The 20851-nt window shown below is 42.9% G+C and overlaps 1 protein-coding gene and 1 long non-coding RNA gene across 5 annotated transcripts in view; one reads left to right on the top strand and one right to left on the bottom strand.

Annotated features, from left to right (window-relative positions):
* The window catches only part of XPO4 (exportin 4), an 84142-nt gene that overhangs the window by 1764 nt on the left and 61527 nt on the right, over positions 1 to 20851 (bottom strand). For all 4 annotated transcript variants that reach the window (XM_019715688.3, XM_074330132.2, XM_019715690.3 and 1 more), the window contains 13 exons: positions 17267 to 17443; positions 16503 to 16645; positions 15824 to 15969; positions 14837 to 15014; positions 10098 to 10257; positions 9437 to 9606; positions 8408 to 8582; positions 5486 to 5779; positions 4319 to 4499; positions 2817 to 2935; positions 1308 to 1438; positions 641 to 758; positions 244 to 336 (listed from right to left, as the gene is read on the bottom strand). In XM_019715688.3, coding sequence (XP_019571247.1) covers positions 244 to 336; positions 641 to 758; positions 1308 to 1438; positions 2817 to 2935; positions 4319 to 4499; positions 5486 to 5779; positions 8408 to 8582; positions 9437 to 9606; positions 10098 to 10257; positions 14837 to 15014; positions 15824 to 15969; positions 16503 to 16645; positions 17267 to 17443 — 2085 coding nt within the window. The remainder of the gene's footprint in view (positions 1 to 243; positions 337 to 640; positions 759 to 1307; positions 1439 to 2816; positions 2936 to 4318; positions 4500 to 5485; positions 5780 to 8407; positions 8583 to 9436; positions 9607 to 10097; positions 10258 to 14836; positions 15015 to 15823; positions 15970 to 16502; positions 16646 to 17266; positions 17444 to 20851) is intronic.
* LOC141571088 (uncharacterized) lies at positions 2930 to 10027 on the top strand. Its single transcript, XR_012495630.2, has 3 exons — positions 2930 to 3078; positions 9457 to 9540; positions 9976 to 10027. It is a non-coding gene; the product is annotated as an uncharacterized LOC141571088 (long non-coding RNA).

The following is a 20851-nucleotide window of genomic DNA, read 5'->3' as shown; positions in this document are numbered from 1 at the left end:
ATCTTGTTTTCCTAACAAAACTGAGTTCCTCAGGGACAGAAAGCACGTCCCCGTCATCCCCTGACGTTGATGCCTGGTTCCTAGCACCGCCGTGGCAGGACATACTTAGGGCTGTGACCATGCAAAGGATGGCTCACAGCGGTGCAGGCTATAAATGGGGTGTGAGGAAGCAGGGCCTCCCGGGCCCGTGCTGCAGCCTGAGCCACAGGCCGCCCGGCGAGGGAGCACCCCTCTGAGCACTACCTGATGCAAGCACACCAGCGTGTAGAAGGCCTCGCCAGCCGCCGTCGTCATCTCCGTGTTGTGCTTTTGCAGAACCAGCATATCAAACGCCAGCTGAAAGGACACAGGGGACCTCTGAGTAAGACCATTCCCCATTCCATACTTATTATCAAATAAATCTGAAAATTAGAAAAAATGGTGTTTTAAAGCCAAGGAGAGGATACAGATGCAATTACTCGCTGTGGTATAACAATCAAGTTATCAAACTCCCTATGGTATTCACATCTGTTTTCAAGAACACAGAACAGAAGTGGAGGGTTGTGTGTCAGAGTAATTATCTCCTTGGCCATGAGAGAAGGTGAGTGTGTCCTCATTTGAGAGAATTATGGGCAATGACGTAACCACCCAAGCGCCTTACCTTCAGGAAGTGCCGTGTGGCGAGGAACAGCGGGGAGTCTGTCTCCTGGGCCTTGGCACACTGCTCAGCCAGCGGTGTCAGAGCCTCCAGGCACAGCTGGCAAACCTCCGAACTCATCCTGATCATGAAGGTCAAAGAACAAACCAGAGCGGACACACCTGACTTACAGCTACTATCAGATGGCTGTTTCCAGACGTGAATACAGGGAGGTAGTATATCAGTGCGATATCTTCACTGAGCTATGTGAGAAGAAAAGACCCCCAAGGTGTGGAGCTGATCCCTGAGTGTCTGGGGTCTGGGGTTGGAGACTCACAGCATGTTTCTGATCATGAGGCACACACCTGATAAAAAGCCCTGGCATTCCCTTCTGTCAGGGAGCTAAGATCAGATGCTCAGCAACAGTGTATGACATTATTAACTGGGGCACTTAATAAAAAAGTGATTTAGGGACCAGGGGCCCAATGCCTCTGGGATCTGTGAAAGGACAAGATGAGACAAACTAACAAAAAACCCCAAAGAATTAGGGCAGTTATCGAGATGGTGACTTTTTAAAGAAGTAAAACTGAACCACAAAAGAAAAAAGAAAAACACGAATTTTAAAAACTTTTCTTCAGGTAGGCTCTCTCCCTCAAGTGACAAGTGACAATGATGTTCATTTAAAGGATATGACGTCATTCCTAGTTCTAGGGAGTACATCAGACTTTTAAAAAGATCTTCAGGAAGCTGTGGTATTTTTTCAGGAAAAATCTCACAGATAAATGTGATTAATTTGTAGTACTGATTACAAAGGGTTGGAAACTGAAAAAGAAAAGTTAAATATTTAGATGCTTAATGGTATCTTTTCTATTTTCATTAAAAAGTAAAGTAATAACAGATAAGCCTCTAAGTATAATGATTTCTTTAAAACACATACAAGATATAGAAAACACAAAGACCTAATTAAATGTAAAAATAAGTTAAAGGGAATATTTTTGTAACTAATAGGAAAATAATGCATAGTAGAAACAATTATCTTCTGAATAATAAAAGCTACAACCAATTCCAGATAATTCTACGTGTTTACCTGGAAAAAGTAAACAAAGCAGCCACATCTCAAATTATTAAACGCCCCGTAAATAAACTGTTCCGCAAATGTGTTTATCTGCATTCAAGCGTGTTGGAAAACACGAGAAGGTAACACCAACTGTTTCAAGTATTCGTAGAACAGAGTAGTCAGCCCTTCACACTCCCCAAATCTAATTTCTGATCGGACAGACCTGCAGAACTGAGGTAAAAAGTAGGCGATCTAATTTAACCTCACTTAAGAAAATACAAGTCTAAATGTTTAATGCTTTATTTCAAAAAAACAAAAAGCCCTACAAGCCAATCATTACCCAAGCTGACTGAACTGCTCCATCCTACAGGCTGTGTATGAACGTGGCTCATGGGTCACCAGAATCCTTCCCAACAGAGACATCTATCACGAGAGCACATGGTGACTGCCCACCAGGCTGGAACTCTGCAGCCCTCCCACTCGGACACTCACCTTCCGAGTGCATCTCAGTCTCTCCGTCCTGCTTGCCTGCGTCCCACCACTGTGCACGCACCCATGTGCCTGTCCCCACCCTCACTGTCTTGCGACAGCTGGTGAGAAGACTTGTAAGAAAGGGCACCTTACCACCAGCCCCTCAACTCTGAGCGGTGAGACTGCGGCACAACGTAGTCAGAAGGTACAGAAAGGAAAAGCTGTGTGATTGTGGGTCCCTACCACCTGATTTCCACATGGAGTGACCTGTAATTCCTTCCCTGCTTAATCCCTCAATCTGAGAATGGTGCTCAGAAGGATCAGAGGCAGGTGTGCACCTACATGCCTAACTTACTTCATCTGCTTAATGACAAGCGGTGAGAGAGTCGAGACTGCTGACGTGAGGACGCAGCCTCGAGAGGAAGCACTGCTCCTGTCCCTAGTGCCTCATGAACGCGGGACTCTGGGCAGGACTGAGTGGGGGCCTGTGTCCTGAGCAGCAGGCACGAGTGTGAACGACACAGAGCAGGGACGCAGACGCTCCACGTTCACATGTACTTAGATAAGCAGGAACGCAGACACCCAGTTAAACTAGAGGCACGTTCTTGTCTAAACTCTCCTGGGGCCTGGAACTCACGCATTTCAATGCTCACATCCACCCTCCTCAATTACCTTTAAGAGGTCTTGTGACATCAAGGGCAGGATGAGGTTCACCCCGTACAGAACCACGTCAGCTGCGGACACAGACCTGCCCGCCGCTTGTCCCGGCTCATGTCCTCTGAACACTTCATCTGGTGAGACAGAAAGAGTGCATGCAGTCTGACAGCTGGAGCAGTGCAACGTCCACAAAGCTGGACACATTCCACCCTCACGGCAGTGAAACACACTCAACCCCCAAGCACAGGGACCCGCAAAGCGCATGGTGACATAGCTGGTAAGTGGCCCACGGTCACCCTTTTGAATTTAGCTTTTTAGGGTCTCTGAGTACTCGATACAGAAGACATTCTGTGTTCTACATTATACATTATTCTATTAGAGCTCAATCAATATTTTGAAAAGTAGAATCTACTCCACTGCATGCTGGTCATACTGTGAGTTAGATAATTTCCACAGTAATACCTACTTTACCTCTTAGGGGACCCAGCTCTGGCTACCAGCTCCCTCTTCAGTTACACTATTAATAGGCTGCCTAGGATGTTCGTTTTACTTTACAATATTTGAAATATTTTATCTCACCTATTAACTTTATTTTAAAAATAATTACTTAAAAATATTATCTTCCCTTTACCATATATTTTATCAGCTAATACTATCATTTTCTATTTTAAGTCTTCGTTTTTCTTTCTTCTAAACTTCAACTCTATTTACCCTTATTCTTTTTACCCATATTTCCTACTTTTAATCCTGAGTGTTTTAGCCCCAACTTCTTTTCTTAATGTTTTATTGTGATTTTAATCTTTTTGCTTTTTATTGTGAACACCTCCCATCACCTGTATGTGCTCTACCATTTATCCTCAGAACATGGGCAGGATGTGCAACCTGTACCATCAACCTGGGAGGCTGCGGGGCATCTCCCTCTAAATGCCTTTCAGTATTAGCTCTTGACTCTGAGTCAGGTCCCTCGGGGGCCCGGCTCTGGCCTGGGTGCCTACACCCCCAGAGGCAACTGACAAGGCATCCCCACAGCACTGGCACGGAAGGCTGGCCGAGTCTCCAGGGCTGTGCTGTCGGTGCACCCCTGCGAGGTTTCCGCAGGGGGGGCCTGAGAGCTCGAGTCCAGTCCGTCCCACCCCGACAACGGCCCCCACGCTGCACTCTGGAGTGCCGGGGTTTCCCAGGGCAGCGGCGCAGGGGCCCTGCAACTTCCCGGTGTCTGTGTGCCAGTGACGTGACAACCTCCTGTGCCCCTCTGCTCATCTGTCAAATTCGTGTGACAGTGGCGCCGACTTCACGCCACGGTGCTATGAGCAGTGCCTGGCGTTCAGGAAGGACCTAATCAACAGTGATACTATTATTATCAGAGGGGGGGCCGGCCAGCCTCGCTTTACCCGCACAGATGACACCTGCATCTGCTCTGTACATGGATGGAACTTTGTCAAAGGATTTCACCGAAGGAAAATCCTCCTTTGCTTTAATAGAAACAACAAGGTCTGCCCTCGCGGCCGGCCCCCTACCGGTGTCGCTGAAGTCTATGAACTCCTTGCTCAGAAGGTTGGTGAGCAGCTCCATGATGAGCAGGAGGTCTTGGTACTGCTCCTCCTCCGCTGTGACGTCTATCCGCTGGCGCCCCAGGTTATTCTTAGAGTATACTTGCAACAGAGTAAGGCAGGCCTCGTACAGGTTCATGGCTTTGGACTGCAAGAAAGCACACACAGGTTATGCTCCTGGGTAGGACCTAATCTAAACAGTAAAGACATTTAAAAATATAATCTAGTAAATTGACTCTAAATCCTACTAGATACTTGCTTCAAACTATATTAAAACAAAAACAAAAAAGCATCTACTGAAGATTAGTTATGTTTAAAATACTAGCAGTTTTCAAACAATAAAATTTGACATCCATGTTTTTGTTCATTTGACTAAAGAGGTAATACTAGATAATAAAATTTAAGCAACAGAACTGCTTTTACTTCTTACATAACGCTGATAATTTTAAGATTTAAAACTTATGACTTGCAAAAGCAGAGCACCAAACAGAAGTCACAAACAGAATAAATGGAACTGGCCTGCTCTCTCAGTAATGCATCTGTGACTATATATATACTACTTAAAATATAACCTCACTTTTGACCTGACAAAAACAATTACAAATCAGGAGCCCATATTAAATGATTTGGGACAAGATTTACACTAATCTGCTAATAAATACAAATATATTAAGACTGTTTTAAACAGCTTTCTAAATAACTTAATGGGACAAAAAATACATCTTTGTTTATTGAATATAGAAGAAGTTAGTGTGTCTCAACACGCATCTGATTTACAAAACATAAGATACAAATTGCCATTTGAAATTTTAAGCCTTGGGTTTCTACCAGAGAAACTGGTTAAAATTTTCTACCATAATCCATTTGTTTTATCAAATATTCCTCATTTGGATGAATTTGATTTAATAACATATTAGCCCAAAGACATTAACATATTTTTAGGGCAAGAATTTATATTCATTCAATATGTCTTCCTCTGAATAATGAGTTCTTTTGAAAATAGTCTTTTTGAAAAATCTTTTGGAGGCGTGAAAATACTTCAGATAATGTTCACTAAACCTGAAGTAAAGCATTTCCTATTGTGTTCCAGCTTTAGGGAGTCTTCATCCTGAGGATAAAGTAGGAAGTGCTCACCTCTCCAAGATAGCATATCTGTTTATGTGCAACTTCAACAAAAACTTCTATGATGAGATTGACAGTCTCTGGGGTGTTTTTGTAAACTTCCATTAGCCCAATGCAGTTGGTAAGAAAGTCCATTAAAAAATTAAAAAGGATTGCTACGTTGTCAATCTGGGTGGCCTCTGCAATGCCACACAGGGCCTCGAGCGTCGTAGTGATTTCCTGCTTGACTTCCTCCTGCTGACACATCTGCTGGAAATTCTCTTGATTTATCACTCTTAAGAATCGCTGCTGAAGTGGCTGAAGAACCTACAAAAATGAAAGACAAATTTTCTTAAAAGGTCGATTTACATACTTCATTGATCTCTTCAACTTCATGTCCTCAACTTGGATGGTCACTTTCCAAAATAGTTCTAATTGCTGGAGGTAGAAAAAGCATAGAAAACAAAGAATATTTGAATCATACATTATATTTCCCATTTTGAGAGTCATCAAATCTTCTGGCAGAAAGAGAAACACACAATACATGAAAAGATGCTCAAAAATCAAAGCCACCATGAGATATCACCTCACACCGGTCAGAATGGCCATGATCAAAAAGATGAGATAACACGTGCTGGCGAGGCTGTGGAGAAAAGGGAAACTTGTGTGCTCCTGGTGAGAAGGTAAAATGGTGCAGCTTCTATGGAAAACAGGATAGCGAGCAGTTCCTCAAAAATTTTAAACTAGAAGTACCTTATGACCCAGCAATTCCACTTGGAATATATTCTGAGGAAAGGAAAACGCTAATTAGAAGACACCTGCACCCCATGTCCACAGCAGCGCTATTCACGGTGGCCAAGACATGGAAACAACTTGAGTGCTCGTCGATTGATGACTGGATACAGAAGTTGTGGTGTATGTGTCTATATATTTTAAATGCGAGCGCGCGCGCACACACACACACACACACACACACACACAGAAATACTAATTCAGCCATAAAGAAAAATAAGGACATCCTGCTGTTGAGACAACATGGATGGATCTAGAGGGTATTGTGCTCAGTGAAATAAGTCAGACAGAGAAAGACAAATGCCATATGACCTCACTTATATGTGGAATCTATTAAAAAAAAAAAAAACCAACAAACTCATAGAAAAAGTTTTGGTTTCAGAGGTGGAAGTGGGGAGAGGGGGAATTGGAGAAAGATGGTCAAAAGGTACAAACTTCCAGTTATAAAACACACACACACTAGGGATGTGTTACACAACATGGTGATGACAGCTAATACTGCTGTCTGGTATATAGGAAAGTTAGGAGAGGAAATCCTGAGTCATCATCACAAGGAAAAACCTTCTTTTCGTTTTTTACCTTTTATTTTTATTGTGTCAATATGACATGATGGATGATAACTTATTGAGTAATCATTTCACAATATATGTAAGTCAAACCCTTATCCTGCATGTCAATTACATCTCAATTAAAAAATTATTTATGGAAAACTGTAAGTGCATGCTTTCATCTCACTTCCTTAAATAATTTAGTGGAACCACAAATCACAGAACACAACTTCCTCAACACCATTCACAGAATTCTGCCACTATCCTCATCTCTTTCCAATAAAATAAGGCTCCACAGTAGGGACTGGCAAACTGTTTTCTGTAATGGGCCAGAGGGTACCTACTTTAGACTTGGCAGGACACACTACCTCTGGCCCAACTACTCAGTTACGACTGCACTGTAGTGCAAAAGCAGCCACAGACAAGATGTAACAATTGAACGTGAACAGGCTTCAATAAAACTTTATTTATAAAAGCAGACAGCAGGTCGGATTTCGTCTGTGGGCTATAGTTTGCCAACCTCTGTTCTACACGGTCAAGCCCAACATAAGCTCTTGCCAGTTTTTTCCCTTTCCAACTCCTCTTACATAGAACGTAACTTCAGATAACCAGTGCTGCGCTGGGTATGAGTGAACAGGCATATTCATGAAGCTGTACTATCATAATACAATGATTTAAACTAGAAATACATGGTCAGCCTGGTTTTCCATCTGCTCCCGAGGTCACACCTGCCTATTGTCTGTCCCTTCTCAAGCAATGACTAAGGGTGGCAAGCTGCATATACTGGTAATAGCTGGTTCCCAATTTAAAGCTTATTATATGAGACAACACCCCTGCTGGTTGTCAGGGGTTGAAGTATGTCACCCCAAAGTTGGTATGTGAAATCCAAACGCCTAGTACCTCAGAACATGCCCTAATGTGAAAATAGGGTTGTTTCAGATGTAATTGGTTAAATTAAGATGGGGTCATTAGGGTGGCCCATAATCCTGTGTGACTGGTGCCCTTACAAAGGGGACAGTTGGACACAGACATGCAGACGTGGAGAATGTCCCGTCAAGATGAAGGCAGAGATGGGGTGATGACAAGCCAAGGAACATGGAAGCCGCCCGCAGACCACCAGAAGCTGGGCGGAGGCTGGCAAGGCTCCCTCGCAGACTCAGGGAGAACCAGCAACCGAGACCTGGACCTCAGACGTCCAGCCTCCAGACCTGGGAGACGACACACTTCTGTTATTTAAGCCACACATTGGCAGTATTCTGTCACAGCAGCCTGGCAAACTAATACAGTGGTTAATTCATATCTTCTTGTTCAAGACAAGCTGCATCTCACTGATCGTTGATGAAGAATTAATACACTAGTTCAGGCTTTCATCTGAGTTGGGGAAAATGTGCCTAAACTACGGAATACTTAATAATAGTCAATGTCATCATATCAGCAGGTGTGGACAAGTCATAAGAGATTTGTGAAATAATAAGCTCCAGCCTACTCATTAGGAAGGAAAAATGTCAGAATAGCCATGACTAACACGGTTATGTCTCCACAGACCATTTTCCGGCAAAACATACACAAAACAAGTAATTACACAAGAGGGGGCAACGTAAACAGGAACTGTCACCTCCGTCCAGTACTGCTGTTTGGTCTCTGTGTCCATATGTGCGAAACCTCCCAAGACAAGAGCCTTCATCAGTGACCTCTGCACAGGACTGGACAGGAAATTCAGAGGTGGGCTTCGGCTGGCAAACTGCTTAGCTAAATTCCACCAGTTTTCACACTGAATTACCAAGTTGGCCCTGTGAGAAGAAACAACAAAATACAAGATGCACTACTTACACTGTACGTAGACTAAGTAAACCAAAATGGGAGTGGTTAGATTTAAATATTTTTGAAGTGCAGTAAACTTGGCATAGACTTTGGAATCTCACAGCTTGTACTCAAATCCCGCTGGTAATCTGACAATGTAAAATGTACTTAATCTCTCTGATCTGTAAAGTAGGGATAGCAATGACAGCCCCAAATCTCATGGCGGAGATTGACGTGATTAAATAAGATACTCTACAGGAAATGCTTGGAACAGAGCCTAGTAAATTATAAGAATTTAATAAACAGTAGCCAATGACAATAGTAATAACAGTAATCATATGCCTATTTGGTAAGAAAAATAAAAACATTTCCAGAATTTGCTGTAGAAGCCATTAAAAATTTTACTTTGCAAAATTAAATTAAATGTATTATTAAAGTATCAGTTTTTCTCATCTTTAAAATGTGGTAATACTATTAGGATACGTGAAAAATCAAATGAGACTATTCTATATTAAAGTGCTTTTAACACTTTTAATTTCTAAATAAATTACTAAACTAAACATATGTTACTCATAAGATACTCTGATGCCAAATTCTGAACAGTTGAGCCCATCCTCACTCTTAACAGCGGAGGGCCCTACCTGCATTTGTAACAATATGACATTGTTTGTTAAACACACTGCTCCAAACATGCAGGGTCTACCTGGACCTTAGGAACTTGTAATTGTTTGCCACTTGAAAATACTACACAAAAAAGCAAACTGAAGTTGCACCCACGCACGCACGCGAAGTTGCACCCACGCACGCACGCACGGAGACTGCCTCTTGCAACCAGTCAGCTTACCTCTCTCTTCTTTCCACCAGCGTGACAAGCAGCTGCACGGTGTCGTTCGCGAGGTCCTGCTCACTGCTCCACACTGAGAGGTTGCTGATGACTTTCTGTAAGAGGTAGCCAATAATCCACTGAGAACCCTCGGTGTCTGCTCCGAATGCTGTGCTGAATGGCAGACTTATCTTAAGAGAGAAAACAATTTTATTTAGGCCAGAAAAAAAGATAAACTGAAAAAAAAATCCATAGAAAAATCAGACTAAAACGAGCATCTAAGTATAAACTACTGCTTACTTCACGTCAATTTCAGAAATGAATTCATTTCCATTAAGTCCAAAAGAGACATCCTCGATCCACTTACGTTTTCCAATGTGATTTTCCTGTCAGCTTTAATCATTGTTATTAACACGCTAACATGGTTTTTATACCACATACAAAGAGCATAAACTGACCCATTCTCAAATAGCAATGTATAACTGAAAATTGGTTAAAATAAGCTCAAACGATATGCTCTAAGAGGAGTTATTAAAATAGTATACAACTCTCTTCAACAGGGAGAATGTCCATTCAGCGCTTAGTCACACTTTGGCGAGAAAATCACCAAGAAAAATGTCCTCATTTCTACATCTGCCACCATCACGAATGCAAGCGAAGTTCAACAGCTTCGCATTCTGACCTGATCATACAGCTTCTCATCCACCAGCAGGTAAGTCTTGGCCCAGCGTTTCAGGAACCAGACAATGTCTTTCCCCATCTGAGGGCTCAGCAGGTGAGTGAGGTCTGCTCTTATTGCCCGAGACTCAACTTCTGAAACTCTCAGAATGGCAGATAACAGCCTGCAGGTATAAAAGAGAAGTCATTTATTCTCTGATCTATTTGTTGGCTGTCTAACCATACTGTCTTCATAAAAGTTCCTTTTTGTATCTCAACTCCCTGGATTCAGGCCAGGATACAGTTGACATTTTCATCACTAAGGTTGTAGAAAAATGCCCCACTATTGCTGACCCTTTGGGAAGTAGGAAATGAAACAAAGCAAGGGAGAGGAGTCATGGCCAGACTTACATCTGTTGAAGCTGTAGCTACATTACCATCTTAGGAGATTTTTCAGGTTTAAGATGGAGAAGTACAGAAAATCAAAAGTTCAGAGCAAACATTAAAGCCCTCAGCCCACCACACTACCTCCCTCTGCCATGGCTGGCACTGTCTGTCTCATAGATTGGCTTTAAGGTGCAGGCTCTGGTAATTGACTGCCACACAATGTTCTATATACGGAGTCTTGTCTCTAAATCTGATATTCCCATTTATTTCCTAATAAACTTGATTCTTAAGGGTTAATTTAAAAATAAAAATCTTGCACACAATGTCCTTCCCTAAGTCGCGTAACTCATGGCTATGTGGTGTTCATAACAGCACGATGCACAGATAAGTCAGTCTCTGTTCTGGGGTGGGAGTAGGGGAGCGCACAGCAGAAGTGGGGCACATTTAACTTGACTTCAGCTAAAAGGCCCAGCAGCAAGGACTGATTGGAAAGAACCATTATCACATGATTACTGTGAGTATCAGCACCAAGACAGGGTCTGTTATCCCCTGAGGTCTGCTGCCCTCAAGGTGATTGACATGGTCTCCTTGTGATGGAATCTCTCGGGCAGGCTTCAGCGTTTTATCCACCTGGCCATGTCACACGGCCAGAGCCTGCTGACCATGCTGCCCTTCTGAGATGGCCCCTGGCACTCCCGAGTCCCCACTCTGTTTCTCCCTCTCTCCTAGTCTGACATCTTCCTCCTCCTCCTCTGACTTCTTCACACAGGTGGTTTGTAAGGTTCTGCTCACAAACCCCTTTTTGCACTATACATACTCCCTATACCACTAGTGCTCACTTTAAAAATTATTTTAGGGTGTATGTGAACAAAAATACCCTAACAGCCTCACAATACATTTAAGTTGATGTATCAGGTTTTTTCCCGTGAGAATAGTTTTAAATGACACAATTTGCAACCTAACAGAATTTGAAATAAATAGTTACAGTCACCATTTAAATTTATGCACTGGGATATAATTAGCATAGTGTTGTGATACCCACCATCATCCATATGAAAAGTAAACAAGTTGGAAATTTTACATTGTTTCCTTAAATTTTTAATTCAATTTCATTCCCCCATAGAATATTATCCTAACATAATAAATTTTTATACACATTTTATTGATCACACCACATACTTCTCTGAAATAAATGTCCAGATACTGAAATATGATTTTTAAAAATTTCCAATGATCATAAGACTTTTTTAAATGTCTTCTGGATTCAGCTATCATTATAATACATATTAGTGTACAACTGACCAAAATATAAGAAATTTAAATAATTAAACATAAGTATACAATTTTATGCATCTCTGAATGAGATTAATGTAGCAACGTTTTATTTTTTCCAAATTAGCTCATGTATCTGTGGAAGAATATTACTTACTGCTAAAAGGAGGCAGCTGAATATAATTTGACTCCTGTTTTCATATTTTGGTAACTATATGCACCGAGAAAACTTGCTCACATAACTAAGTGGAAAGCATTTTTAAAACAGCAGGGTCCCTCAATTATTTGAACTTCCAAGTTATATGTCAAAAGTCACAGAGCTCTACCATCACAAATAAACTGTAATAACCTGGTAGCTGACAACGGGATTAGGTCACTCTGCAGTGTTATTTACTGCAAAGGGCTGAAAACCCCCTGACTTCCAAAGTGCCTGGCTCTCCTTCCTCAGTCCCTTCCCACTCCCTACTGGGAACTGTCCTCTTATTAGGCACACTGCAGGTTTTACACACCCGCCAACCCACCACAGGGAGATTCCGCGTAAGGGAGAGCTGTGGCCTTCTGTGTAAAGTGGAAGCACCTCAGGCAGGTAAACCTGCGGCTCCCTCCCTGGGAGCCGGTGTTCACTCCTCCCTGTCCTTGTCACCACACTCGCAAGCAGCAGTGTCCTCGAGCTGCCCCCACACAGCCACCTGCCCTTCCACCTTCACTCTGCCACTAAGGAGGACGCTCCCTCACTTACCTGTCTGTCATCCTCTAATCCATCCTCGACACTGTAACCCTCCCAGAGCAATCTGACCAGTTCCCTCCCGTCTCAGAGCCTTTCACCCTTCTCGCCCTTCGGTTAGCAGCTCCACAGCGCCCCTCCTACTCCATGCCCATCAGACGCTCCCCCCAGGCCTTCCCCCACCCTCCTGTCAGTGTCCAGGCACCCTCTGCCTCCTGCCATCTCTTCCAGGAGCCCTGCCACAGCCGAGATACCCCCGACGCTTCTCCAGCACCCTCACCACGCTTCTGATCCGGGCACCTCAGGCGGCTGAAGAACGAGCCGACGACGCACACTACTGTGCTAGTGGTTGCTGTCCCAAGATGAACACCTGGTCCTATTCTGTTTCTTCAGCTGCTATGTGAACGTATTCTGTATCCCAGACAGCAGTCAGGGTCCCACATCCCATCTTGGCTTTATGGGAAACTCTGGATCACCTTGCATTTCATAGCCCCCACTCAGCCCAGTGCACCAGCTTCCCCTAACTCTCACAGGCTCGCCATCACTCCGGCTGGGCCAGCATCTTCTCTGGGTGACTGCATCGAGCCCCTGCTCCCCCCTCTGCCCAATACTTCTCTCTCAATGCAGCAGAGTAAGCTTCCCAGCTCACACCCCACATATTCAGAGCAGAGACTACGAAGGTCTGAGCGAGCCGGCACATATCCCGCCATACCCCCGCCTACCCAGCCTGCCTCACGCTGCTGCACCCACAGCAGCCTCGGCACAGCTATTCCCTGGCCTCCAGGGCTGTCGCCCACCTCCAGCCTTTGCTCACCAGACCTGATCACCCTGTAAAGTCACACTCCTGACACCCCGCTCACCTTCTTCCCACACATAGTCCCCTAACATGCTACATAATGAACTTATTTAGCATCTCTCTCCTACAACGAGCTGCAAAGGGGAGCGATTTGGGTCTGTTGTGTGACTGGTATATCACAAGTCCTGGGACAGAGCCCACTCCATAGGACGTGCTCAATCGCTATCTGTTAAACCACCACTTCTGCAATGTGAACTACTTTTAGCTCGAACAAGGAACTTTTCTCCCACATCCCATTCAGCTTCACATTAATTCTTTGGACTAAAACAAACAAAACAAAAACAAGGGTCAATGTTCTTGGTGGGTGTTCACCTCCGCCTTCCATAGTCTCTGTTCCCACATACCACAATATTTTGCTCCCGCAGTCATACCTGGGACTGGCAAAAATTGAAAACGCACTGAAAATACAAGGAAAGCACTGCTGATGACACTGCCCAGCAAGAACTATGACACAGAGAGTATCATGTGACAAAACCCAGAACAACCATTCACCACGAATCAAAGCAAAGCAGAGCGATGGTTTCCAGACACTCAATCTAATGGCGACCGTCTCCCAGGGAAGGGAGGAGACTATTCCAACAGCACTGGTATTTTATGTCAAACAAGAGAATGCAGCAATAAAGAAATAAATCCCCCAACATTGCCTTGCTATTAACTTAACAGTTCCGTTTTTTTGAAAATCATATTTTCTACTGCACAGGTTTAAATGACACTCATGTATTTTCGCATTAAAATAAAGAGAGTGACAGGGACAGCACCCACCCTGCTTGAGTTACTAATTTTGCAATTGACAATAACCAGTGGTATTTCATTACTGACATCTCTGCCTGCAACCTAAAGTTAGAGCACTGAAATTTAAAGTACTGTTTTCAAATTTACTTTTAGGAGGATGTTCAGTCGGGGTTAACCTCTCCTTAACGTCCCCATTAAGAATTAATTAAGAAAGTAGCCATTGCCATTAGGAAGATCAAGGGCATTCTCGCATTTGAGGCACACAGTCTCATAACTTTACTGACAGGCTCTCGGTTTCACATATTCACCAGGGTAAATATTTCCACTGTGTAAGACAGGATCACAGTTTTCCTTAAGTAAGACACTGACACACAGCTTCAGCTTTGTGAACCACAGGCTTGTCCGCATGCGTCCGGCTGCTGAGACCCACCCATGTTCTGTTTCTGGCACTCAGGGTGCCCGGCCCACCTTAGCACGGCCTGCTGATGGACGGACGAGGGAGAGGGTCAGAGCACAGTCCTTTGGGTGGGTGTCCCCTCAGAGGCTCACTGTGTTCAGAATCCCGGACGTCTGTCCCCCTCAGGACTGGGCATGGCTGTCAGGCTCACCAGAGGGGTGCTGCTTACATACACTGGGTCCTGGCCGTCCTTGTTTATGTGAAGGCTTCTCCAAGTTTTCTCTTCTTTCACGAATGAGACTGACAACGTGCCTATCACTCAAGTCATCTACCCATCAACTCAGAATTTATAAAACAGTATAAATTACAAGAGCACAGCTATAGAGGTCATATTACCTAATCACAGAATCTGTTCTGTTGTACCCTGGGATGGAAGAAGCTTTTTCTCCTGGAGATCCCAAAATTTGAAGTGTTGTATTAATGTCAACTTCAGATGAGTGCTTAATGGAATATTCCATTATTTCTGGAGGTATTAGCGGAGTCTCTCCCTGAGTATCATCAGCTAAGAGGTAGCCTTCAGTTTAAAAAAAATTAAAAACGAACACTTAACAAATCTACAGTTATCAAATTGCACTATAAATGTTTTCAGTCTTACTTGATTTATATACATCATATAAGTTGATGTAAAAGTAAATTACAAATTTAATATATTAATTCCAAGTTTGATGAGAAGACGTTCTATTTCTTAGATAATTAACTCTCAAAAAACAGGAAAGGACAAAGGACAAATGTTTTAGTCAACAACTTTATAATTCATACTGACATGTAGGCTTTTTCATATACTACCTTTTAATAACTTTCAGTAACATAGTCTGTAAAGTTAGTAGGAATTCTATTATTATCTATATGAAAAGTCAGTATTTGGGAATGCTTTTTCAAAACTTAGTACTTCTTTCCTGATTATTTACAGTACAGAAACACCGGCAGTACGGCTACAGAAGAAGACTCTAAAAACCAGACTGCCGACATGCGCCTCTGAGCCCACCTTACTATGGGACACCACGGGCTGGTGACTTACAACTAAGTCTCAGCCTCTCCATTTATAAGATGGGACAGTAACAATGACAACAATAATACCTAATAACAGTACTAGCTCCGTGCACTATCAGGAGCTCCACATAAAACACTTGGTATGCAACAGGCACTGATTACATGTTAGCCACTATTTTTAAAAGAACACATCTGTAGCTGTAACATACAACAGCTGACTCCATATTTCCTCCAATACTAGGTATGGACTATTGTTTTTAATACATGAATCTTCTTTTAAGGCCTAAACTGCTCAGCTGGCAATCACATTTTAAAAAGAAATAACCAACCAACCTGTAACTAAAATAAGCCAGTGAATGTCTTCGTACAGATCATCAAGCATTTTGTTATCAATGGAGCCGGAGCCAGGGGAAGCCAGTAGGTGCTGCTGATAGCGCTGCAATTGGCCATGGAGCCTTGTCACCCTTTCTTCTAATAAACTAGAGGAGGACAAAAGCAACAGCGTCAGAAAGTTCAGTAAGCAACACTAGAACGATCTATAACTTCCATGTGTTAGACCACGTAAGTTAAGATGTTAGCGAACACACAAATACGAGTCTTTATTATAGTTCACAACTCTTCTCAAAGCACTACAAGAATCGTCATTTATCATTTGACACAGAATTAAAACAGTGCTTTATAAATAATCAAAGCTTACAACAGGCATTTGAAAACTGGCTATTCCATGTGCTCGCTTCGGCAGCACATATACTGAAAACTGGTTATTCCAAGTATTTATTACACGGGTCAAATCATGTGTCATACCATGTTTTCCATAATCTGTCTGCCATCTATGTTGTAGTGCCTGGGCTCCAATGTACAAGCCAAGAAATGCAACCATGAGTGTGTCTGTCCGTCTGCTCCAGCGTGCTGGGTGAGGGGGGTGGGGGGGTATTTAAAGTCTTTAGCACTTAAGTGCTCTCCCGGGACAGTGGACAGTGTTTGCTCCATGGGTCTCTGTGGCGGTGTGTACCTTGTCAGAAGAGGCATGCAGTGCTCAGCAGCGATTCTTCCCAGCATCCCTACACTGGCTAGTTGATCTGAAAACTGGTCTCGATCATCCTCTTGAAGCTCACTAATTTCTTCTTCCTCACGAGAGGCCACACCATTTGCAGTCTGTTATGGATGAGAGAGACAGAGTGAGGAGCTACACTCTTTTGTCCCACAGCCACACCTTTCCATTGTGAACTAACCCGGGCACTCCACATGAGAAAGGAGCTGGACAGAGCCAACCTTCAGGGCAGCTATCTAGGCCCCCTGTCTAACTATGCCGATAGCCCTGGAGGCACCAGAAAAGGGGAAAACAGAAGAGAAAGAAGTGAAGGGTATAACCCCACAGCACACGATAGACGAGTTAAACACACACACACACACACACACACACACACACACACACACACACACAGAGGACAACTGAACTTCTGTCACCGAAAAGAGCTGACATTGTTAAGATCCATGACCCTTGGACACAAGAAGTCACTCATATCACTTGACGACTAGGGAGACACAGGTAGTAATTGAAAACAGAAGAGAAAGGAGGCAACTACCAGTCACATCCCACAAATAGGGTGCATATAGACAAGGGGACGACTTCTGCTGTCCGTCCAATGCTCTCAGCAAATCCTCTCAGGAAGCTCATCCTAAATTTCCAGCATTATACAATGTACAACAGGGTGAAATAGACAAGACAGAGCCTATGATGAGACAGACGTCCTTACAATCCGGCTTAAAACTTACCAAATTCCTTGTGCCGTCTGGAGCAGCCAGGTGGCACTGAATGTAGGAGTTGAAGACTTGAACTGCATGCTGGGTAAAAAAGCCTTTATGGAAATGTTTGTCATCTTGGACCAAAGTGAGCCAGGACTCCAGCAACTTGTCATATGCCTCCATGTACACCATGTCATCTTTATCAAGCTAAGAGAAAGGAAGATTCATAAAGCGATGGACATAGAAAAAAGATGGGCGTGACAACAAGAGTCACACAGCTACACAGACATTTTATAAGTTTTTCCTTTAACAAATGTCCCCAGTTATTCAATAATCGAGCTGAGTTTGTTGTAAAATTAACTGATCAATTCAACCATTGTAATAAAAATGGGTAGGCTTTTTATTAAACTTTCTAAAACCTTTCTAACTTCATCTAAGTAATGCTTAGGCAAACAGGAATTAATGTTCATTTTTTAAGAAGACTAGCTGGTTCAGTGCTTTGTGGAACATGTATTTTTCAAATAAAAACAATATTCACATTTTTTTCTGTAGTCAAAAACAGAACTGTTAGAATGGAAAATAAAATGTGTACTTACTGTATACTTTTAATGACTTTGGAAACATGAGAGAATGGTGAAAATAGACTAGCCTGACCAGCACTATTTAAGAATGCACTCCTTATCATTTGATCACGTTTTGAAGAAGCTGGAACAGGGCCTACGCAGGAGTCTGAGGATGCCAGGAGGACACCAGGAGCCAGCCAACAACACAGACGCAAGGAAACTACCAGTTGCGCAGGTCTGGACAGTACGGGTCTCACCACGTGCAGGCTGTGTCCAAACCTCACTTCCCAGCATTCTGCTTACTGAAGGGAAGGGCCCCGCACAGGGGTCAAAAGACATGCTAAGGGCTCAAAGTGTTCCTCATGTCACTTAACTTTCTCACCCTCTAATAAGAATCTACATCCTAATTCTGCCATTAATTGGTAACCTGGACACATCATTTCATCTGTGTATCAATTTCTTCATCCACAAATTCACTACACTATTCAATGGAACTCAGAATGCTTAGTGTCAAGCACTACGCTTAGTGTAAAAACACAATAATGTACCACTCATACTTTCGAGCTCAGTCCAGTGGGGAAGAATGGGAGGCCAACAAAAAATTACAGAAAACACACTAAAGGCTATAGACATACATTTCAGGATCAGTTTTTAACTAGCGCATCTCTCATAAATACTTTGTTACAAACAAAGTAGCAGAGTCTCTGAATTATGTCTTCACTCTTACAATGGTGGTGGCACAACCCACGGTTTCTGACACTCGGTCACTAGGCAGTGACCCAGGCACAAGGAAGGTGTGCAGGTCTACTCTGCAACTTGCAGACAGACAGCTCTCACCTACAAATGCAGAACTCTGGGGCTGTCCTCAGAGTGCCATGTCAAACTGGTATTCTAGCAATTTATCAAGAACAAAAAAGAAAGGCACAGGAAAAGCTATGGCAAGTGTTCCAGATTCAACCGGGCCACAGCTCATGACACCTAAGTAACTGCGTGAACTGCTTCCAGTTGACTCATTTTCTTAGGCCTTCCTTCAGCTTTTATAAACCCACAAAACACACATGCAAATAGTCACTTTCTGGGTCAAACCTTACAAGACCTTTTTAATATTTTTAAGTCCTTTTGTGAAAAACTTACTAAGAATGAAGGAAAACTTAAAGGAACTTCATTAGGTAATTTTAATAAGAATTTAAAGACAGCAAACCCAACTTCTATTCCGTATTGTCCTGGCCTTGAAAGCATATACAGTAAGTCTTCACATAATGTCATTAGTAGATTCTGGAATTTTAAGCGAAACCAGGTTTAAATAAACCAGTGTTACAAACAAGGCGAATTGATAGAAACAAGTTACATTCTTACTATCTCACCAACAATTGCAAGGAAACCACGCTGACGCTGATGGAAACCATGTCACTGGAGGGCCTGCTGTGCACTGAAAACGGATGATCTTTATTTAAAGGTAAGTGCCTGGGACACAGGCATCTTGTAAACAGTCAGTTCTTGTCACATGTGGTATTTATGTTCCCAATTCACGACTGCGGGGTTAAGTTCCTTGTCTGGTCCCTGTGTTTGTTCACAGACACCTTGTTCAATGTACATTTGTGACTGGTCGCCGAGGAACCTACGGCCACCAGCACTCACGCCATTTGCTCCCCAGGGGACATCACTGCCATGGCAGAAGCACCACCAGACAGCAGGCACGCAGCCCAACACTCGGGGGCATTTCAAACAGCGACATCACCCAGTCAGTCACTGTACAAGAACAACTCTAGCATTCTGTGACAAAAGTTTGGAATATCCCATTTCACAAAAATGCAGAAAAGGTCGTCCTGGAGATGGGAAAAGGACCCCTGTGTACAGTATGAAGGCAGTGTGTCTGCTTATTGGACCTCAGCTGGAAATGAGCATGCAGGGAGAGGCAGATTGTTGTCACTCTTTGCAGGCAACTGTCGGGAATGACTCAATGTGCCGCGCGTGCTGATAATGGGGTTACAAATAGATTTCAGTGAGGGGCGGACTTGCAAATAAGGAATCTGCGAAGGAGGAGGACTGGCTGTACTTGCACAACTGGTGTCTAGCAGGTTCCGACTCACTAACGCCGGCTCTTCCTGCTCATGTATCAGCAAATGCACTACACTTTGAAAACTTCGACGGCTCGTGATTTTATTGAAGGACAGCCATGTTCTTGGCTCCATAAATGCAGTAATATGCTCACTTACTTTATAAATAACAATGAAAACGAGCACATCAACCAAGTTTTTCATTTCTACATCATTTATTTCCTTCCAACCACCTATATACACACTGCTTTCAGTATTCATGCAATTACAAACCACATGAAGTAGACTTTGTTGCACGAACGTCAAAGAAGATGAACACTGTCAACATCCTTTAGCAGAATGTGATGATGGTCCAAACTTGTCACAAAATATTGGCTGAGGTTTCTCTGGGCAATGAGAATGCCATATTTTCTCTTTGTCTTTGGCAATACAATGTTTGCTCGTGTATTGTTTGAGAAAATTTATCTAGGATAGCGTCAGTTACAACTCAGTCTCCAATTTCACTTATATTATCAATTTCACCATCAGTATTAAAGCGTAGAGTGCTGCTGTCTCTTTACAGTCACCTTCAAATTTGCTTGAAAGGTCAAAAGACATGCTAAGGGCTCACTGTGAAATGTCTTATTCTGGCAATTTCCTTCTCTTATTACTATGGGCAGAAAATGAAAAATTCTGAATTCCAAACAGTATCTAATGAAACTTAAAAAAAAAAAAAGAAAAAGACTTAAAAGATGGTATCTCCAGACTTCTTGTATAGCTTCTTGAAAGATCATGCCATACTGGAAAGTGCATGAAAGCTGAAAAATAGTGAATAGTAGCTATTTACTTTATTTGTACAGATGCGTTTCACTATTATGTCATCCTTGTAGGTGATTCCATCATTCCTCCATTTTCTTATTACTGTAGCCTTTCTAAAAATTATTATTACAGGTGGGATTTGATGAGAAATATCTCATGAGGTCATGAAATAGCAAAATGTTTCAAGATACAGAAGA

Source organism: Rhinolophus sinicus, chromosome 16 (genome assembly GCF_057876585.1).
Source record: "Rhinolophus sinicus isolate RSI-liver-muscle chromosome 16, RSI-T2T, whole genome shotgun sequence".
Classification (NCBI taxonomy): domain Eukaryota; kingdom Metazoa; phylum Chordata; class Mammalia; order Chiroptera; family Rhinolophidae; genus Rhinolophus; species Rhinolophus sinicus.
This window is presented reverse-complemented; position numbering and strand designations above follow the sequence as displayed.